Source organism: Lissotriton vulgaris, chromosome 7 (genome assembly GCF_964263255.1).
Source record: "Lissotriton vulgaris chromosome 7, aLisVul1.2, whole genome shotgun sequence".
NCBI lineage: Eukaryota > Metazoa > Chordata > Amphibia > Caudata > Salamandridae > Lissotriton > Lissotriton vulgaris.
The window spans coordinates 615,603,973-615,626,358 of NC_141695.1; the positions used below are offsets into that span (position 1 = coordinate 615,603,973).

Below are 22,386 nucleotides of genomic sequence, written 5' to 3' on the forward strand. Positions count from 1 at the left end.
AAGGCATTGTGGAAGGTGCAGTGCTGCCTTTCTGTGCTGGAAACATGCCTACACCCACAGAATAACCAGCAAAATTCGCAATTTACAAGTACCACTAATGTACACGTTTGTTTTCATGTAGCCTGCTTATTTAGGGACACAATTGTGAGCAGTACTTCTTCTGAAAGCTACATCGATGAGGCAACTGGGCCAAAACAGGTGCACTGGTGATTTTTGTTTCGAATCTGCCATGAGTGCAGATAACAGAGACGAAAAGTGCGATATTAGGCACTACATTAAAAAAACAAGGTCAGTGGTGTAGACATTGTGTCCTGCGACCTACTGCAAGGAAGAGAATGCTGCTTGAATTATAAAATACAATAATCAGGGTTCAGTGGGGCCCTGGTGCCACTGCACCTGCTGCACTCACTGAAACTACGCCCCTGGCCAAGACACACTTGTTGACAAGCGCAGCGCTCTGTAAGCAGCGTAAATAGATCAGATAAATGATAAACTTTGACACAGCTGCTCACACTACCTGTAGGAAGGAGTAAGACCGCTCTTTGTCACACCCTTAGTGTGAAATGTTTTCAGAGTGCAATATCCCCCCTCACCCCCGTGGGCCCCCCTCCAGTCTTACAAATTCGTACAAAGGAGAGTTTTGGTACTATACACACCATGATGAAAACATTTAACTTGCAACACTTAACTGATTAAATTAAGGGACAAGGCAGGTGTGTGAGCCTCGCCAGGGCTGGCTGTGACCTGCTGGGGAGAGGGGGGTCTCCTGTTAACAAGACCCCCCTCAGGCCTGCCTAGGGCACTTGGCACGAAGGCAGGTGCAATACACGGGAGCCCAGCCGTAGGCCAAGATGAAAACACAATTAAGAACAAACCCCAGAAAGGTAAATCCACTTCGAGAAGACGCGCAAGCGGATGGGGTGGAGAGGGGGGTAAAGTGTATTAGAATTGAATGCCCTCCCCCATCCAACCCGCCCCCCACCGGCACACAATGAGCTTGAGAACAGTCACTAATGCGATTACATCTTCAGGGGGGCGAGGTGCCCTTAGGACACTGCTTTGTTTGTAAACCCCGGGCTCTACCTACTCACTGGCACATACTATAGCACACTGAGCCAATGCAGCCGCTTCTAGGTGCTTTACAGGTGGCTGGATGTACCATGGATTGGGCAACAAGCCCAGCTGCAGGCGGGGAGGGCGTGCACTTCTCAGTGTCTCATAAAGCTGAAAGGGGGGCGAAGAGCTAGATCTGCGCATCGCCTGGGGGGTACAGACGAAGTCGGCTGAGCACAGGAGTAGTCATGAGGCCCAGTCAGATCTATCCTTCGAGGGTAGATTCGAGACTGGTAGGGCGGGGGTAGAGTCGGTGCTATGTGAGGCTGGGACAGAGTTTCATCATAGGCGTTGCTCCTCGTCGGGGAGGCGGTGCAATCCCCGATGGGCTCACCTCAGAGAGGGGCTCTTTGGCGGAGATCTTTTTGTCCAACAGCCTATTGGTGAAGTGCGGGTATGTGGGTCAGGGCAGTAAGTTTCCTGAAGAAAAAGTGATTAAAATGTAGCAGGGGGTGCCGGAAAACACTTTATTCTGGGTGTCCCCCTACTGCAGTTAAAAAAGTGGAACTAGCTCGCTGGGTGACGGCAGATTAGGTAGCGTAACCCTAGACGAGACTAGAGTGAGGGTTGGTCAACATGTTTCTCGCTTGGGAAATTTCCCGCGATTCGTCAGGACCTAGTGAAGGTGAAGTTTAAAAGGAAAGAAAGAAAAACATGCTGGTGTCATGTGTTTCGTGTATTTTTACCTCAGGGGTTAATCCTATGCGTAAACAACGGAGAAAAAAGCAACAAGGTTAACATTTTTAACATTCTTTTGTAAAGGTATAAAAGGTCACAGCCAAAACAACAACATAGTGCAGTGAAATCGCGGCAGTGTGGGGATATTGATATTCACACGTCCAAAACATGCCAGTGTTGTCGTCGGGTGTAGTGTATAGTGAACACTCTTCCACACTATGTACGTGAAGGGAATAGTGTGGTGTGAATTTAAAACCAGTGTTACTAAAAAACGGCAGCAGCAATCTAATGGAGAATACCATGACTATGGAGATGTGAGGGCCAACAGTGGTGGTGGTATGATGTTGACTCACAACTCACCTAATGGTCTTGGACTAATTACCACCTGAGCAGTCGGCGGGTCGGTACAACGGGGTTGTGCCTACAGTTCTGGCTGAAGGGAGAGGAAGGAACTGTTAGCTTGGGAAGGAACAAGTAAATGCAACCCCTGAAAGAGGTCAAGGATATGTTGACTCCGGCAGTGAGTTTGCCAGGGGTTAGAAAGGAGGGGACTGTCTTACCTCAAGCTTCCCGTGTCCGTGCGGAATCACCTACCCATCACCGCCGAGCTCGAATAGGTAAAGACGCTCGGGGGCGTATACTATTTATAGGTGACCGCGTCATAGGGTTGCGCCAGTGGACGCCCACTGTGTGGATCACGTGTTAACTGGTGGGATGGTGACGGCCATAGTTAAGTGGTGGTAATTAGAGTTGAATTATGGAACCAAACTTCATTGTGTCAATAATACCAGAGGTACGTAGGGCAGGCAGAAAAACTCACAGGGAGTGGTATAAGGATTGTAATATACAGCATAGCAATGAAAAGGTTATCGTAAAACCAGATGGTAGATGGACGAGACAGACAGTGGCTAGTTTATAGAGAGTGCCAGGGAATATCTTCATTGAGTCCTTGTTTATCTGTAGAGAGGCGGTGGACCCACCTTTGTTCTTTTCGGAAAAGGGCATTCTTGGGGCAGTTAGGACTGGATTCAAGTACCACCCACCTAATTGAGTCTGCGTTGTGATTATTTTCCACATAATGCTTACACATTTTGGTGTGGGTTTTCTTACACCGAAAATTGCTGCGGTGTTCAATGATTCGTGTTTTGATTGTGCGGGTAGTCATCCCAATGTATTGAAGACCGCATGGGCATGTTAGCATATATATGCAGTTGGTGGTGTTGCAATTAGTGTGGCCCCAGATTTCCCACTTGAAGGTTTCAGAAAGTTGGGATTGTTTTTTGAGGTGTGGTGTATTTACATACCCCGCAAGTGCCGCATGGGTATTGGCCGGTGACGGGAGGTAGATTCCATAGGGTCTGCTGGGTGCATTTCTTTGTCGTTTTAGGTCTAGTGTTAATGAGGATGTCTTTCACGTTTTGTGACCTTTTGAATGCGAACCTGGGTTGTTCAAAGTTCATATCACCTGTGTTAAGGATCCCCCAGTGGCGTTTGATTGTGCTCTTGATTCTGTTAGATATGGGGGTAAAAGTAGTGACACAGGTGATAGGCTGGTTCTCGGTAGGTGTTTTTTCCCGTCTCTCCAGTAGGGCTTCTCTATTGTTGTTTCTGGCCCGTTTGTTAGCTTTAGCGACCTCTCTTTTCGGGTAACCTCTGTCAAGTAGATTCCTCGACAGGATGGTGGACTCTTTTTTGTAGTCTGCCACATCATTGCAATTCCGCCTGATACGGAGAAATTGCCCGAAGGGTAAATTAGAGCGTAAAGCTTTAGGGTGGTGGCTTTCGTAATGTAGCAAGCTGGTACGATCTGTGGGCTTCCTAAACATTGTGGTGTTAATTCTCCCCTCCAGCAATTTTATCGTCAGGTCAAGGAAGGCAATCTCATTCGCTGAGGAAGACATAGTAAAATTTAGGTATGGGTTGAGTGTATTAACCCATTCAAAGAAAGCCTCATGCGAATTGGGTGGGCCCGTCCATAGGATGAGGATATCGTCTATGAAACGTCTCCACATTTTGATATTGTCTGCGAAGGGATTCGATTGGTGGTTGATGTGATTCTCTTCAAAGTCGGCCATGTACAGACATGCCAATGACGGGGCAAAAGTGCTGCCCATCGAAGTCCCTTGGGTCTGGTGAAAGTATTTGCCCTTGAACTCCAAGAAATTTTCAGTGAGCGCCAGGGTGGCGCATTCCATGATAAATGAAGGTGGGGTGTTCGAGTTCCACTCCTCCAGTCCTAGCCGTGCCTCTATTACCTCTAGTGTGGCCCTCTGAGGGATGTTGGTATAGAGGGCCTCCACATCTAGAGTAATCAGGAGATCAATGTGTCCCATGTCTTGGAGTGAGTTCAAAAGGCGCAAGACATCGGAGGTGTCCTGGATGTAGGAGGGAATGCGTTTCACAAGCGGTTGCAAAAAGTGATCGCAAAACTGCGAAAGTGGTTCCAATACAGAATCAATCCCTGAGACTATAGGTCTCCCAGGTACTGGTCTAGTTCCCTTATGAATTTTGGGCAGTATGTATAAATATGGCACCCTTGGATCTTTTTTCATAAGGAATTCTGCCTCCTTCTTGCTGATCCATTGCTCGCATTCCGCAGTCTCCACTAAGCCTGTGATAGTAGTTTGTAGGCGTGGGGTAGGATCACTGGGAATGGGAGTGTAATACCGTTGGTCATTCAGTTGCCTTGAACATTCTAGTTCATAATCTGCAGTGTTCATCAAAACCGTGGCGCCTCCCTTGTCAGCTTGTTTAATAGTGATCAGGGGGTCGTCCGACAGTGATTTCAATACCTCCATCTCTTTGCGAGAAATATTGGAGTGTTTTGTTTGTCGATCTAGTGCATCGATGTCTTTGAGTACTGCTTGCTCAAATGTTAGAACCTCATTAGGAACCATCGCATTGTGGGGTGTGAAGGTGGATGGGTTGTGTAGGCCCGAGTCTTCTGTTGGTTCACAGGGCCTACCTTCAAAGAAGGCCTTGAGTCTTACTTTTCTAAAGAAGGACTGGATTTCCCTGGTCTGGTTGAATAGGTCAATTCTGGGTGTGGGAACAAAACCAAGTCCTTTTTGAAGGACTTGTTCCTCGCTAAGCACTATGTGGAAAATAATCACAACGCAGACTCAATTAGGTGGGTGGTACTTGAATCCAGTCCTAACTGCCCCAAGAATGCCCTTTTCCGAAAAGAACAACGGTGGGTCCACCGCCTCTCTACAGATAAACAAGGACTCAATGAAGATATTCCCTGGCACTCTCTATAAACTAGCCACTGTCTGTCTCGTCCATCTACCATCTGGTTTTACGATAACCTTTTCATTGGTATGCTGTATATTACAATCCTTATACCACTCCCTGTGAGTTTTTCTGCCTGCCCTACGTACCTCTGGTATTATTGACACAATGAAGTTTGGTTCCATAATTCAACTCTAATTACCACCACTTAACTATGGCCGTCACCATCCCACCAGTTAACACGTGATCCACACAGTGGGCGTCCACTGGCGCAACCCTATGACGCGGTCACCTATAAATAGTATATGCCCCGAGCGTCTTTACCTATTCGAGCTCGGCGGTGATGGGTAGGTGATTCCGCACGGACACTGGAAGCTTGAGGTAAGACAGTCCCCTCCTTTCTAACCCCTGGCAAACTCACTGCCGGAGTCAACACATCCTTGACCTCTTTCAGGGGTTGCATTTACTTGTTCCTTCCCAAGCTAACAGTTCCTTCCTCTCCCTTCAGCCAGAACTGTAGGCACAACCCCGTTGTACCGACCCGCCGACTGCTCAGGTGGTAATTAGTCCAAGACCATTAGGTGAGTTGTGAGTCAACATCATACCACCACCACTGTTGGCCCTCACATCTCCATAGTCATGGTATTCTCCATTAGATTGCTGCTGCCGTTTTTTAGTAACACTGGTTTTAAATTCACACCACACTATTCCCTTCACGTACATAGTGTGGAAGAGTGTTCACTATACACTACACCCGACGACAACACTGGCATGTTTTGGTCGTGTGAATATCCCCACACTGCCGCGATTTCACTGCACTATGTTGTTGTTTTGGCTGTGACCTTTTATACCTTTACAAGAGAATGTTAAAAATGTTAACCTTGTTGCTTTTTTCTCCATTGTTTAGGCATAGGATTAACCCCTGAGGTAAAACTACACGAAACACATGACACCAGCATGTTTTTCTTTCTTTCCTTTTAAACTTCACCTTCACTAGGTCCTGACGAATCGCGGGAAATTTTCCAAGCGAGAAACATGTTGACCAACCCTCACTCTAGTCTCGTCTAGGGTTACGCTACCTAATCTGCCGTCACCCAGCGAGCTAGTTCCACTTTTTTAACTGCAGTAGGGGGACCCCCAGAATAAAGTGTTTTCCGGCACCCCCTGCTACATTTTAATCACTTTTTCTTCAGGAAACTTACTGCCCTGACCCACATACCCGCACTTCACCAATAGGCTGTTGGACAAAAAGATCTCCGCCAAAGAGCCACTCTCTGAGGTGAGCCCGTCGGGGATTGCACCACCTCCCCGACGAGGAGCAACGCCTATGATGAAGCATGACACCCTTTCGGGTGTGTGAGGCAAACACGTCCAACATAATGGATGCCCAAAGGTGTAAGACACACACCTACGGTCACGCCAGTCTGTTTATTCGTCTTTAGGAACAGTTCAGCACTCTCCTTTGTTGAACGTGTGACTCGCACGGGCACAAGCTGACACTAGACCTTCCCCCCCTTTGTTTTGGGTGGTAATTGGTGCCCGTCTGATCGACTGATCTCTCTCCCTCCTCCTTGACGACTGCTGGGACAGAGTTGGCAGAGCCGGTGATCGTGTGAGGCTGGGGCAGAGCCAGTGGGCACGCACGGCCGGTCAGGGTGAACGTGCAAGGGAGGTGGGGGCGGGAGTGAGCGTGGCGGCATGGTGAACTCGCTATCTACCCTAACAAGCGGCACAGAAGACAAGGCACTGATTGCAACGTGAGGCTTTGAAACAACAAACAGTCTAATAAAGTGGGCTCTAATACTGAACACAGGCTGATAAGTGAGGCACTGAGACGAGGCACGGATTGTAGAGTCACTGAGTCAGCATTTGAAACGACTCACAAACTAAAAGGTGGACTCCAGAACTTGTATTTAAACACAAGAGAGTGGCAGTTAAAATTGGATGAGTGAGGCGGGCTCTAAAAAGCATTGATTGTGGAGAGAGAGGCTGTGAAATCAGACACATTGTGGAGACTGGCTTAGACATAAGGCACAGATTGTGAGGACAGGCTTTGAAAAAAAGGAAAAGATTGTGGAGACAAGCAAGAGAAGAAGAAGAGAATTTAGAGATAAGCTCGGAAACGGAGAGCTATGCGCGGCACGCAAAAGCAGTTAATGAGCCCCCATGACAGCTTGTAAACGAGATAAGAAAGGCAGGGGGGTGGAGAGGCATATGGCTGCATTGCACGCGTGCATGCCTCGTGCACTGTAGCTCTATGTCTTGTGCACTGTAGCTCTTATTGTTAGTTTGATGTGCTTTTTTCTTTATTACTGGATGGATTGCTGAATAATTTGTTTTAATTAAACTGGGCTACAAAATAATTTAATGTACCCATTCCCTCGGTTTTACTTTTTTAGATTTCTTTTACTAAATACAGTTCTTGGTACACCCGCTCGATAAGGTATCTACAAAAAAAGAGAACGAGAGAACAAAGTTAGATTCAGATGTAGAGGGGGTGAAATGAGGACAAAGGCAGAGAGTAAAGGGGAAATACAGAGGGAGTGAAAGAGTGTATAAGGAAACGAGACCGGCTCAGACATCAGAGAATAAAACAAGGCACGGCCTGCAGCCGTGAATAAGTGACGGCGGGGGGCGGGGCAGCTGAAGCCTTTGATGTGGCAAATGCTGCTGGCAGGGGGAAAGCCTGTGGGGAAATGCAAGCTCGTGCACGAAGGAGCTTGTGGTCACGTGAACTGTTGAGAATCCTCCTCATAAAAAGTCAGCTTTGTGGATGGACAGCATTAGGTCTCTCTACGAGCCCTAAAAACGAATATAGCAACATATTTTTCTTAAAAACACGTACATTCCTAGAAAATCTAAAAGTATTGACATGCAGATTTAACTTGGTTTGGAAGCACAGCATGTTGCACAGAAATAGGCAAAATCACCTAAAGCTGTAGTTTTAGCCGAATTTAAGCATGACAGTGCAACCCCTATTGCAAATCGCACCTATCCTGTTATCCACAAGATCCTTATAATAGAGGCAATGACCATGGATATGTCAACGTGCACACAGTTCAAGCACCCACTGCCAAGGTGAAGTCCCAACAGGACTATACAAAAGTATACAAAAACCAACCGGTGCACCAATTTTTGTTTAAGCTGTTAATTTTAGCCCTTATTTATGCATACATCAAATTGTAAATATAAACATAAGGCTCTTATGTTCTAGGGCTGTGTTAATGACCGCTGACTAATAATTAAAGTAAAAAGGACAGAAGATTCATGTTACAAATAAATACATAAGATTTTGTGTAACGTCCTATTTAGTATAATGTCCGGGATTTGTAGACTCTTAAAACAACAACAAACGGCCGGTATTTTTCACTTGGAAAGGTGGCAATCCTAGGGAGAGGAGTGACATTCACTTATTTTGCCGAACCTGAAACTCTGTCACTTTACGCTACATTTACGTTGGTCTACAAGAAACTGCGGTCACACTGGTCCCGAAAACAATACTCAACTATGAAAATAACTTACACAACTGTTCTGGGGAAGCACTCGCTCTTACTCTGGCGAAGGTGGCGGGGAGCGTTCAAAAATCTCCCAGAGCAACACTCACACGTGACGTCCCCATGGGCGCAGTAGCGCACACGTATGCAGGGGCGACTTTAATATTTAAAGTCCTCAGCACAACCGCTCACCTCCACTTGTGCTTTCTCCGTAAACTTTTATTCTCATAGGCTTGCCGTATTGAGTCCACCGTAGTGGTAACATGCGGCCTTTCTGGCACCAATCAGCACTCCCAGCCTGCGAAGGCTCGGCAGGTCGCGGCACCAATCAGTCGTGTTTGTTGTTACCAGCAAAGACGACGTTGGAGGACGGAAGGAATTACAGTGTGATTGTACCCCTGGGTGCTTAAGGGTTCTCAGTGCCCCAGGGGTACCAGTTCAATGTCTGACTAAATGATACTCGCTTTGGGCCCTATGGACGTTGTCCTTACCAGTATAATTAAAGGTCCTTCCAATAGCCACGCAAAGAGTACAGTCACGCCCTTGTTGAAGAGAAGGTACGGCACACTCTCTGCGTGTAACATTTAAAAAGCTAAGAAACAGCTGAAAGCGGGGAAAAGGGTGGCCATCTTAGAACGGAGGCGATGGGAAGGCGGCCGTGTTAAATAGTGGTACTAGTTTGTATACGAGATTGTTTACCAAGTAGTAAACATTTACAGAAATATGCATCAGTTGGCACAGATGTCCAAGCTTTAACAGGACGGAATGCATTCCAAAATTGAATTCCAGCTTTCGACACACATGTAAGTCCGTCTAGTTCCAAACGTTTCGAACATGTCTATGTCGTTTAGTGGATTGGGTCAATTTTCTAATTTTCTGTTGAATGCTAAAGCATGTTTCACTCTTATTCGTCTCCGCGAGGGCTACGTCACGATTTCTAAGCAGGTGGAACATTTGCGACCCAAGTGACGTAGCCGGAAGGAAGCTGTAGTTCTATGTTTTGATGTGGAGAGTGGACCGGAGACTATCGGAAAAGGATTTTTACCCGAATGGATGATGTATTCGCCCACTTAAATTAAGGCACTATTAGCCTGAATTAAAAAATTTTTTTTAGGTAAGACTCTGGTAAACCGCCACACATTCGTGGCACTTCAGAAAAGGTGACAGATTAGCTTCACGAGATAAAGTAGGGGGCGTTTAAAGAGGGCGATACGTTGGCTCGGGTTATGAGATGGCAAACCTAAAACACGTTGGAGAGTAAACGTTTGGGATCAATTAAAAGATTCCCCATAAGAAGTCACCTGTGCCCCGCTACAGGACATCTCTATGACATAATGCCTATTTACAGATCAATAGACTTGTAAGTTTTTCGTATATTTTTATTAAGTTTATTTTTTATTATACTGTTTTATGGCGTTGAAACGAGCTAGCCCCAGATCGCCCCTTTTTCTAACGGGCTCACTCAAGAATACAGATGCAGTGCGCTTTCAGAGTGCGTTTCAATTTAAACCCAGATACTTCAGAAAAGTTACCATGGTATAAAAGTTACTCGTTGCCATGGTATGTTGATCTAAAGAACGTGCACTGGAAACCCCTCTCCGTGATCACAGTTAGCAGAGTTGAATGTTAAAACTGCATTAGGTGTATTCGTATCGCTCTTCAACATTTTTTTTAAATTATCCCCCCGTTAGTGCGTTTGTTTTGGCAATGAATCGGGTAGGGGGCTGCACAGCCCCTAAGAGGGCGTGTGATAAGCGGTAACGTGCATTGTGAACGCTATTTTTGCTGGTCAGCAAACCTTAGCTTTCCCATGCAGAATAGTCCTGTGTCGAGAGTTTGTTTAGTTCTTTTATTCGCTCAAATCCAGTCTCATTCACGATGTGAACGGCATGGTAGCTTCTGATGAGTCCACACTTTAAGAGCCAGTCGGTCCAACAATTAGCTGTAGCTCACAGTAGAAAGAGGCATGAGACAGACTCTGGAGTACAGCCTTTACTGGGCATTGCACTGACGAGGAGGCTACAGATTTGAAGTAGACAGAACATAGTGTGACCGCCTGGTTTTCGTTAAGGCACGGACTTTGGGTGTATCGGGCTGAGGTTAATAATCCGTATTTTCCTTTAGTGTACCTCAGACCTGCTAACCTTGCCCACACATCAGGACCATATGATTGTGACCGAATCATGGGAGACGCAGGCAAAGAAGATTATAAAATGCAGTCCTTTGACGCTGACACGCAACAGCTGCTCAAGACAGCCCTGAAAGGTAAGTGCTCTGTTATGATCATAGCTTTACTTATTTACTACAAAGCAGATGTCTCCAGCTTGGTTAGGCATACGAATGTGTTATGTCTTGCATGTTTTATACAAGGAAGCCAGTTCAAGGAAATACTGAAATCTTCACTTTTTGACAAATTGCAGCTCTTTTGGGAAAAAATCTTTTCTGGTGTTCCAAAGCAGTGGATACCATAACTGTGAAATATATTTCAGTCCACATGGTTATAGTAACTAAACACAGTTCCCGGCCTTTAACAGCAGACAGTTAAAACAAAGCGTCCTTTGGTACACAGACCATTTCCCAACCCTACACCTTAGATCACCAGGCGGAAGAAAACGTTTCCCAGTTGTTCCAAACTCAGACCAACCAGTCTCCGAGAGCTTACATGTTGACATGGTTGCGTACATGCATATTCTGTTTACATACTGCGTACATGCATAACTTGTTTACATACCTGCATATCCTGATTACGCAGTTTGAACATAGGTGACCGCTGTTTACTCTTTTGCCAGAGACCGGCATGGGTCCTCACACTAAAGTCAACTCATAGAATGAATTTCTATTCATAGTTATACATGATATGATTCCCACATGCTGTAACTCAGATTTTGTCACTCAAACAAAAAAGTTACTTATCTTTGGTGGTAATCTTTCTGGTGCATACTCTACCTGCTGATTCCTTGCCTTGAGAATATCTACAAGCGTCAGATTGCATCTGTAACTCTTTGTATAGCCCTGCTTTGTTAAAACTGCACAGGTGTGTCGTCACTGAACTTTATAGCACCACCCAGCACACAAACATCAGGTTTGGGCTTTTTATTGTTTTGGTACTCAATAATAACTTTACATGTTGGCCTTAATAAAGCCTGTTTTCTCCGTGCCATGATTAGCAGGGGGTTGAGCTCATGTTCATTTAGTGACTTCAAGGGTTCATTCCGACAAGGACTGTAATTATTGCTGAGGTGGGTTGTCTCTCGCCACGAGTAATCCCATTTCTTACAACGTGGATGCATGATTTTTACGTTTTGGCAAAGCAGCAAGTGTTTAAAATAAATTTGCTCTCAGGCAGCATCACATAATTTTGTTTTTCCAAGACCTGTTCTGTGCTCTAAGGAAAGAGGACGTTCCCAGACCCAGCTCATTCCACCCCAGAACAAACAGATTATTTCTGCCCACTGCCCTGTGGAGTGATTATGCCACTTGCTGGTTTACTATTTTCACTTTATAACGTTTCTCTAGCACTGCGTCAGGACATTGTGAGACTGCAAGAGAAAGTTACACATGGGGGTGTGCACATTAATGTGTGCAGACTACTGTACTGGAATTGGAAGAAGAAGGCTTATCAGTTACTGCTGCACATTCTATAGGTGTACGAGTAAAGTATGCACTGCTGCTGCGATACCAGTATTGCTCTTTTTCTGAGGCTTGTACTGCTGCTACATTATGTACTGTGTGTGTGCTGCATTGTTCTGTGTACTGAAGCAACCCCTGCTTAGCAGCTACTAGCAAAATCCATGCCTTGGTGCTGGGTAGAAGTGCACTAGTCTTACCTCTGCTGTGCCTGAAGCGTGTATTAGTGCCAACATCTGCATGTGGGGAGTTCTAACTGCTATGGCCCTGTAAAAATGAAGCTAAGTGGAAGATGTTTTATCATAACTAATTAATATAAAGGAATATCACTAAATTGCAATTTTTTCAACAGATCCAGGGAGCGTGGACCTAGATAAAGTAGCCAACATTATAGTGGACCAGTCACTGAAAAATACATTTTTCAGTAAAGAATCTGGCCGTATGTGCTACACAATTATTCAGGTGAGTATAAAGCAGAATTACAAGTGTGGAAGGGGAAACACATAAAAAACCCCACCTAGAAGAGAATGTATTAAGAGGTCTAGTTGGCCTCCTAAAGAGAATTTAGCTTTTGTCTTTTTTTGTTATTGTTGCAATTTTTCTTTTGCCAGATATGGGGTTGTGTGTTTTCGTCGTAAGTAAAGCTTTAGCATACCTGTAGTAGGGGTAATAATCTGTACTTTATACTCCATATGTCATTCCGTGCCTCCTCTGGGCTAGGAATCTATAGGGTTGTGAATGTTGGAAGGATTCCTCAATGTAGAACACTGGCTTCCTTACTGTAGGGCACGGGTTACATCTAAAACTTTTTATTTATCACGAGGGAATGTTCCCCCGATTATAAACTTTTAGAAAAATCCACTAACCTTCTATAAGGAATAGGGAGGGGCACACAAGTTGGAATGTCCAGCAGAATAGATACAACTTTGGCTCACACCAAACCCAAGGCTCATCATCCTCACCCAGTGAACCAACTAGCTTTCAAAACTCACATCTCGGGTATCACAAAGGCAAAAACGAACCCAGGTAAGTGCTACTAAACCGACGTTTACAAGAAGTGAGCAGTTAGGCAGCCCCTCCTAAAAGGCGCAGGCACCCCCTGAGTTTAGATTAATGCTACCACCACTGTCCGTCTACTAAAGCCTTAGTAGTGAGGGCAGTAGCTACTCTTTGTAAAAGAGGGGTGCACTTTGTATGCCCTCTCAAATTCAGAGCCACAGTCTAGTGTCTCAATCCATTGAAATAGGGAGATCCTCTGTGGACAAGTGTGATTTCCATATTTACTAATGTGGCGATCAAGAACACCTACAGAAGCTTTCCAGTGACTTGCCAGATCATCAGCGTAGGACAGGGAAGCATACACCCCGGAGTCATGCAGAAGACTTCCTGCCCCCCCCTTCAAAGTGCAGAATGGCTGATTTTCCCCAGTCAAAGACTGATCAACTGATTGGGTAGATGAGCGGGAAAGGCTGTCTGCATTCCCGTGCTGTAATCTTGCCACATGCTCCACAGTGAAATCTAGTCCCTGCAGAGCTCACAGGAGCTACTTTGGGTTCTCCCCTTCATTGCAATCTGCCACTTGATGCTTTTTTTAATCCGCCTGTGCTACACATTTTGCCCCCAAACGAGTAAGGCCTGAAACTCTGAAGGTCCCACACTATAGCAAAGCATTCTTTTTTAACAGCAGAGCAGTTCTGCTCACAGGGTAGAAGTCTGCAGTTGATAGAAGCCACCGGATGCTCCCTTCCCTTCTCACTGAGCTGGGCAAGAACCACCCCAGATCCCCTATCAGAAGCATCTGTCTGAATAATTGAAATGACTTTATTTTTTATAAAGCACAACTAATGCTCAGTCAAGAAGTTCTAGATGCTTAGAACAATGTCGACAGTGCAGTCTGTTGCTAACCAGCGACAGAGAGGCAATAAAAAAACACATTTTTAGCTCTTTTTCGAAGTTTGAGGTGACTCTTGCATCTTGGAGAAGTTGATTCCACAGCTTGGCCCCCCAGCACCATGATCGGCCAAACCTTTCTCAGAGACGGCTTAAATCTGGCAAGGAGAAGAAGATGGATATTGGAGAATCTTAGAGACCTGCATGGTGATCTGATATTAAGATGTTTCTGTGGACTTGAGTGACCAGAGTTATGTACCGCTCTATGAATCAGAGTTGAAGTTTTGAATTGGATACCATTATTTATCAGAAGCCAATATAGACCCTTCAACTTTGCCAAAACATGAGTTCGGTTTTACAAAATATTGAGTCTAGCCACCGCATTCTGAACTATCTGAAGTATTTGTAACAGGCAGGTAAACCAGACAAAGAACAATTAAATAATTCAATGTGGCAGTCACCAGGGCTTGGATAACCATTTTCCTGGTTGCTAACGACAGAAAGCAGATTTTTTTTCTTTTAGTATTTTGATCATACCAAAAAAGAACGCTGTATGTAACCTCATTGATAGGAATCGTAAAAGATTGTTGGTTGTTAAACTTGACCTAGAGGTTTCTAACCGCCTTTGCCAGAAGAGGAGATCCCCAATTCCTCAAGCCAACCACGCACATTCCAGAACTGCTGATCCCTACCTCAAATCATAAATTCAGTCAGTGCATTCCCGAAACTTTAATCAGACAGACAATGCTTGAATCATTGTTGATAAGCAAAATGATTATCTGGGTGTCATCCACATAGGAAAACCCCTCAAAACGAAGGTCTGGCCATAATCGGAGGCATTCAGAACAGGCGTATTGCATAGTGCTGTCATCAAATGCCTTTTGACACACTTCAGCCTGGATCACCTTCCTGGGCTGCTTCTCAGAGGGCAGACTGTTCAAGGGGCAACTATGTTCCTATAGTTTGCCCCAAATTTAATATAATAGCTAGTAAAAACCAAAAAAGCCCTGTCTGTGTAGTGGGAACCTCTCAATCCAGTATTGCCTAGATGGTGGCCTCCAGGGATCGAATTACCCACATGATGCCAAAGATAAAACAATAGAGAATTAACTCACTTAGTTGCCTTGATGGTCAGTTTGCCCCCCTGCATATCCACCAGCTCTATATGGTTCTCCCATGAGTTGCTGAACATCGTAAGGTCATTCAGGTTAACCACACTCAACTCTTCCAAGCTTGACATCTCATGGTTGACCAAGCACTGGAAAGCTACGGGAGCATTTTTCAGTCCAAAAGGCATAACCTTAAATTATAAGATATAAGAATTCCCCATAGGAGGACGTGATGTATAAGGGAAGAGTTTTGTATTGTATGTAAAGTTTGTCTTTTTTAATCTGTTGGTGTGTTTTTGTGGACCTCCGCTGGAGTTCCATAACAAAATTATAAATACATTGAATAACCTTAAATTGAAGGAGGCCCTCTAGGGTTAAGAATGTTGTCTTCTCCTTGGCACCATGTGTTAAGGCAATCAGCCAGGAGCCACTTGTCAAATCAAAAGTACTAAGGTAGTTTGCTGCACCCAAATTATCCACCAGCTCCGAGGAATGGGATCGGTATCAGTTTATCACAGTATTTCAGCGATGACAGTTCACACTGAAGCCCACGTCCGTTAGGCATGAACCCCTTCTGTGTTCACCCAGGGACTACGGAAAGGCCATACAATACCCTGGTCCAGCATCTTGGTCACTTCAGTCTTGATGCACTTTTGGACCCGGGCTTCTATCCTGTATGTCTTGCTCTTAACAGGCGGGATGCTCCCTGTGTCTATCGTGGACACAAAAATTAAAGAAGGAAGGTACACCTATGTAGTTTCAGGTCCAAGAGTAGGAGGAAGCAATGAAGTCTAAGAAAAACCTCTATTCTGACTTATATTCCTGTTACAACGGCTTCTAGGATTCATACCAAGAGCATATCCCCAAATCAATTTCTTACCACATTATTAATTCCAAAAATTGTGTTAATGGGAAAACGCTGATGACATGCTGCCGCGTGTTAGAGTGTACATCTTATTACACTGATTATCTACCGATCCATTTGGACTACCAGAAAGAAACCATGTCACTACTCCATCGCTAGACTACGGCTGCCGTCGTACACACAATCTGATTTTCAATCAGGATAGAATCAGCCGGCCTCTTTGGAAAAATACAATGAGGGTCCAACATGGTTTTTGGCCCTGTTCAGCCAGGATCTGAATCTAACAGATCAGTTCAGATAACACCCGTCCACTTTCCTTTGAGATTAATATGACTCATATCTGGTCCTGATGAAGGTGGTTTAATTGATGTCACACCGAAACGTGTGTTGACCACTTTTTAGATATATGGGAATCCTACCAGAGACACACACAGGCAAATAATTTGATGGGATGCAATTGCATTATCAATACAAAGGCCTAGTGTCTCTGAAAAAGGGCATAGGATCCTGCACACGTTTTGGATTTCCTCTTCTTTTTTCCCCTTTTTTCTGTATGAATGTCTGTATGGGTGAGTCGGTTTGATAGGTGAGATTGTAGTATTGATGGATGAGAATAGGGTTGTCTGTGCATTTTTTGAATTGTCATTTTTAAGGGTTGTGTTGTCATACTTATTACAGTAATTGGATTTATTAGTCAGACTTTGAAATCATGCTAATCACATAAATGTTGACCTGTTGGAGAATCATGATTTACGAAGACGTTGGAATAACAACATATGTTTCTGTGAAGTGTCATATGACTTTGTAAATATATAAATGTGTACAAATAATGTATATTCAAATATATATTTGAAAAAAAGAAAAAATTATAAATAAAAAACAGTTTTTGGAATTAATTATGAGGTAAGAAATTGATTTGGGGATATGTTCTTGGTATGAGCCCTAGAGGCCAGTTGTAAAAGGAATATAGGTCAGAATAGGTTTTTCTTACAGTCTATCGTGGACACAAACAGGCGTCAGCCCTGTGGTAAGGGAGGAAAGATGGGAAAAATTGCCTTGGCTCTTCCTTTCACATTGCTTGCTGTTCAGTGGTCAGTTCAAAGGCAAATTTAACTCCTGCCACTGAACCAACTTTTTCATCACCTTGCAGTAAGTCAGGGAGTGGCTCACACTCCTCCTCTATTACCTCAGCCATTCCAGTAATAGAAATCGTGTAATCCCTGCAGAGACACAGCTTCATCCAATTAACTTGGAACACCCTCTGGGGCTCCCATGCTGTACCGGTGTCAACTAAATAGATAAAATCTGAAATCTTCCTGAAAACTTACGACTTACCCTCCAGATCCCGCTGACAGTTTGGCTTCAGGACCCAAACTTCCTAGCCCACCTGGTACCCAGTCGGCATAGCCTTCTGGTCATAGCACTCCATTAGGAACCGGGTGGCTTGAAAGTTGTCCTTCACTTTACTCCTGAGCTAGTCTCCAGAGGCCCAGGAGGTATGGTTGCCCTCCTTGACCAAAGTCGGGTTCCTGTAGACCAGATAAGCGAAAAGAAGTTCAAAGGAACTCTACCTATCCTTTCTGCAGTATCACCCTGTAAATGATCAAAAGTCACAGCAAGAGGAGATCCCACTTGCTCTTGAGGGGATCAGGCAGATTTCCCAACATGCTCCTTAGGGTCATATTAAAGTGCACCAACAACTCGTTGGTCTAGATGTGGTATGCTGTGGAGATCTTGTATTGCAAAAAGCACAGTTAATGGACAGAATGCAGAACAATGTCTTACATTCACCCCAGTACAAAGATCTGGGCCTAAATCCATCGTTTTTTTGCCCTCCACACCACCCTAGGTCAGACAATGGCTATATGCAAATCAGCCTTGACCCTGTGCCTCATGGGAACAGTCCAGCCCGAACTACCAAGCCATGTCTTTCCTAGACCGGAATCAAGCATCCAAGGACCGGTTTCTGGCTATCAGCCTTCTTCAGCCTGGATAGCTTGACTCCAGTGATGTGGAGAGCCTGGGACTCACGTCGGAGCATACCCAGCCCACTCTGGGTGAAAATTGCAAAAAACACAGTTGATGGACAGAATGCAGAACAATGTCTTACATTCACCCCAGTACAAAGATGTGGGACTAAATCTTGTATGTCACACCTACTCCTTCCCACATTGCGCTCATAGAAGAGGAAATTACGTTTGCTCCTCTGTTGGAAACCACAGTCCGAGGAAGTACAACCCTGGAAAAGGTCCCTTGGAGAGCTCTAGCTACTACTTTGGTAATAGTGCTCCTCCCTAGCTGTAACTCCCAAACGAACCTCAGGTCCTCGCCCCTTACTAACATCAGCTGACATCCACCACCCACCAGCCACATCTCTACCTGAGCCTACTCCGAAACCAACATTACCACTCTTCAATCCCTCGGAGGAGCTGGTACCGCCTATTCTTGTAGCTGGTATAAGCCCACCCTCTAAAAAAGCTTTGCCCAAAACTGTGGCTAATGACAAAAAAGCTGCCTTACAAAAGAAGAAATGCCTCGCTAGATCTACTTATGCTCGCAAAAAGGCAAAAATTGCGAGATCTCAGTTTTTCAACAGTAGACGTCCTTTGGCCGAATTTGGGACTGGGGTTGGAACAGTTAAATCTAAAACTGCACCTTTGGACAATGATACCGCCCTTGATCTAAACTGTGTTGAACCTGATCCCTCGGTGGTTATCATCTCAGACTTGAGTAAGGAGGGGCTAACAGAGGGTGGGCTGTGTGTGGTGGAGGGGGGATGAGGAATTCCTTAAAACTGTCTGGGACACACTAAAACAGTTACTTACCCCCTTAGAACTGAGATTATCTCGAATGGAAAACCATTTGTTAGAAATGGATAGGACCATAGTTACATTGGCTAGCTTTAGTCTTAAACAAATGGAAGCTAGGCTTTCCCAGGGAGAGGGTCTTACTCATCAGATACAGGAGTCAGAACCCCCGGCCCCTATTCCCCCAAGACTTAAACCTATACCTAAACCCCGTACCAAAGTTGGTGATACTACTGCCATTTCAAATCTTATTATCCCCAGTGTTTGTCCCCCTCAGCATGTAATACCACCTAAACCCGGGTCACAAGCTTGTCCCCCACAGAATGTAGCACCATCTAAACCCAGACCACAAGCTGTCGTACACCAGTCTAATCAATTGGCAAACAAGAAATTACCATCTTATGATTCTAGCCGCCCAAACTTTCGTGGTGGGTATATTGATCTACTGCCTGAGGCTAGTCCTTATGTCATTGTTTTAGCTGGTGTACCGATTCTCGACCCCCAAATTAAAGAGAATCACTGGTCTTTAAAAAATAAGGTCATACATTTGCTTAACACCAACAGACAGCTCCCTAACCATTTAAGAAGTCGGGTATTAATGGTGCGCAGAGTACCATGGGTTGGGCCCACGCGCAAAGCCATTGCTGGAGATTGTATAGTGGTGTCATTTGCTGACCCCCATACAGCACAGCATCTTTGCTCATGGGCCCCTTGTGATGAAGACCCCTCTGTTGTTGTTGTTGTTAGACCCCTCACTTTTTTCTATCCTCCTCGACAACAACAGTTTGAAATGGAGGGGCCTTGGTCAACAGTCCAAAAATCTAGACAGAGGGGACGTAGGAATGGTTGGCAAAACCCAAGCAACTGTTGGCAAGGGGTTCCTACCACCAATATGTTTGGCTGCCTGGATGAGGTTGACTGACTTGGGGGGACTGATGCCTCCTTACAGTCAGTGGAACCAATCTCGACTGTTCCGAATACCTTGCCAGTATCCAGAGGGGATTGTTCATCACCACAAATAGGCCCTAAAATAACACTGGACCGTGTTTTTCCTCCCCCTCGACTGATGCAGGGGTTCAGGGACAACCAGAGCCTTTTACCATCAGTAGCCCAGTTAATGCAATCAAGGTGGTCTCATGGAATATAGCAGGACTGAGGGGTCGCCTGGATAACGACGATTGGGTAGATTTCATTTCTACACATGATATCGTCGTCTTCCAGGAAACTTGGTCAGTAGTCCCACTATTTAGAGTAGGCTTCCTAAATTATTTTAAACCAGCTATACAAGGCCCTAGGGGTAGGGCTTCGAGAGGTCTCACTATATGGCTTAGAAATTCCCTGGGCTTCAATGTTAAGGAGATCCTGGTGTAGAATGCTGACCTCCTTTGTATCTCCCTGAGTAAGGACAATTGCAAGGACATTGTCTTAATCAACATCTATGCCCGTGGTTGTCAGGGTGGGAGGAAGCAACCCATTCTTAACGACCTGGAACATCTCTTGAATGAGTATAAAACCGATCATCTTGTCTTAGTGGCTGGTGATCTGAACTGCTCATTCGAACCCATCCTGAGTCTTGCTGAGGATGTGGGGATTGATGAAGACACCGCATGGAATATCCCCCCGCTAGCTATAACTAAGGGTGTTAGGGGAACAGAGGCAGCCCTGCATTGGCTGGGGTTTTGTTTGGAATGGGGACTAAGGGCAGCGAATGGCCGCTGTCCGTCTGACAAGGCAGGGAGTCCAACCTTTGATAATGGGATTAGTGCAAGTCGTATTGACTATATATTGGTCAATATAGAATCCTGGTCATACGTACTTGATATGACAATAGAGACCAGGCCAGAGAGTGACCACAATCCTCTCTCTCTGGGGCTCAGGGTTCCTGGATTAGGTGTCCCCCAAGCAGAGACAGCATGTGTAACATCAGACCTAGTCCTGTGTGACAACAGAAGGCGGGTCAAATGGTCAAGGGTCATAGAGGACTCAGATCTTATCTGCCAAATAGAGAAGTTGGTCTTAGATACAAGAAATAGGATGACTGCATTATCTCCCAATGATGGGGTGGAGTCCACTACTGTTGACCTCCTCGAGAAATGTTTTGTGGCCCTCAAAAAACTTCTTACAAGGCCATCCAAAAACCAGAAAGCCAACCCACACAAAGGATGGTATAATAAAAACTGCAGAGAAGCCCACAGCAAACTAACAGCAGCTGTTAAAACCAGAATAACCCCTGAAATTAGGGAAGCTAGACAGTTTTACAAACACACCCTCTGGCAAGCTAAGAGGGACTGGGACGACTCGTATTGGCTAGATCTCCTTAAAGCCTGTGAGACGTCTAACCAAGTAAAATTCTGGGAGATAGTTAGATGGGGCAGGGATTCGGATTCCCAAACCCCGGTAAATCATGTTTCGGCTACGGATTGGGTGAAATTTTTTGCTGACCAGTTTAAAGATACAAATATTGACTTGGAGCTGGCAATTGAGCCGATAGAGGATTTAATACCAATATTGCCTGGGGAAAGACTTACTTTTAGCACCTCAGACACTATACTCGCCCTTGGCTCTATCCAATCTGGTAAAGCCCCAGGCTTAGACGCCATACCAGCGGATCTTTTTAAATTGAACCTTGATCTGTGGGTCCCATATATTACAATCCTAGCAAATTCTATTGCAGCAGGGGCTAGGGTACCACATTCCTGGAAAGGTGCTGAGATACTTCCAGTTTATAAGAAAGGGGATCGGTCATTACCGAAAAACTATCGCCCCATTAGCCTGATCGATACTATTCAAAAAGTTGTATCAAGAATGGCCCTGGCAAGAATACAGGGGTGGATCGAGCAGAATAACATACTCTCCCCCATGCAGGCAGGGTTTAGATCAGGCACCAGCACCTTAGATCAGGTCTTCCGATTGACCATGCTGTATTGGAAGGTGTTTTTTTTAGGCGGTGGGGTCATCTATGCCGCCTTTGTAGATCTTAGGTCGGCATTCGACTTGGTCCCTAGGGCAAAACTATGGGAAGCCCTTAGACTTATGGGTCTCCCGCTTGAACTTTTAGAGCTAGTCAGGCGTCTACATGAGGATACTTTTGCCCAGGTAAGATGGGGGAAGCAGGGTCCCAGTCCAACGAGGAGTGCGACAGGGCTGTGTGTTGGCCCCTACCCTGTTTCTCCTGTTTATCAACCAGGTGGTTGCCTTTTTTAGGGATCTGCAAACAGACGCACCTACCCTGGGGGGTTCAAAGTATCCCATGTTAATATTCGCCGACGACACCCTGCTCCTTTCTAAAACCCGGAGCGGGTTGCAGGTAGCCCTGAATAAGTTTGCTGAGTTTTGTACAATTAATAACTTACAGATCAATGTCGACAAAACCAAATTTATGGTTTTTAATAAAAACAAACCAATCAAAAGTTCGGTAACATTAAATGGTGCCCCAATTGAACAGGTCAAAGTCATGACCTATTTGGGTGTGACTCTCGATTACCAATTCACCTGGAGCCCCCAGTTGGAGGTATTAAAACTTAAATTTGTTCGCCTTACAGGATGTCTATTGCAAGAACAAAAAAAACCTT

The 22,386-nt window shown here is 45.1% G+C and overlaps 2 protein-coding genes across 8 annotated transcripts in view; one reads left to right on the top strand and one right to left on the bottom strand.

Annotated features, from left to right (window-relative positions):
* Positions 1–9,136, bottom strand: part of SLC25A19 (solute carrier family 25 member 19) — a 306,920-nt gene extending 297,784 nt beyond the window's left edge. Inside the window, exon 1 of one of the 6 annotated variants that reach the window (XM_086930769.1) lies at positions 9,008–9,136. The gene's annotated coding sequence lies outside the window, so the exon portion shown is untranslated. Of the gene's footprint in view, positions 1–8,544 lie in introns of all 6 variants that reach the window. The other 5 variants (XM_086930767.1, XM_086930766.1, XM_086930770.1 and 2 more) reach the window with 5 other exon arrangements.
* Positions 9,137–9,429: 293 nt separating this feature from the next.
* MIF4GD (MIF4G domain containing) overlaps positions 9,430–22,386 on the top strand; it is a 28,455-nt gene continuing 15,498 nt past the window's right edge. Inside the window, exons 1-3 of one of the 2 annotated variants that reach the window (XM_086930772.1) lie at positions 9,430–9,630; positions 10,641–10,781; positions 12,496–12,605. In XM_086930772.1, the coding sequence (XP_086786898.1) occupies positions 10,700–10,781; positions 12,496–12,605 (192 nt within the window). In that variant the 5' untranslated portion in view covers positions 9,430–9,630; positions 10,641–10,699. Of the gene's footprint in view, positions 9,877–10,640; positions 10,782–12,495; positions 12,606–22,386 lie in introns of both variants that reach the window. The other variant, XM_086930773.1, reaches the window with a different exon arrangement.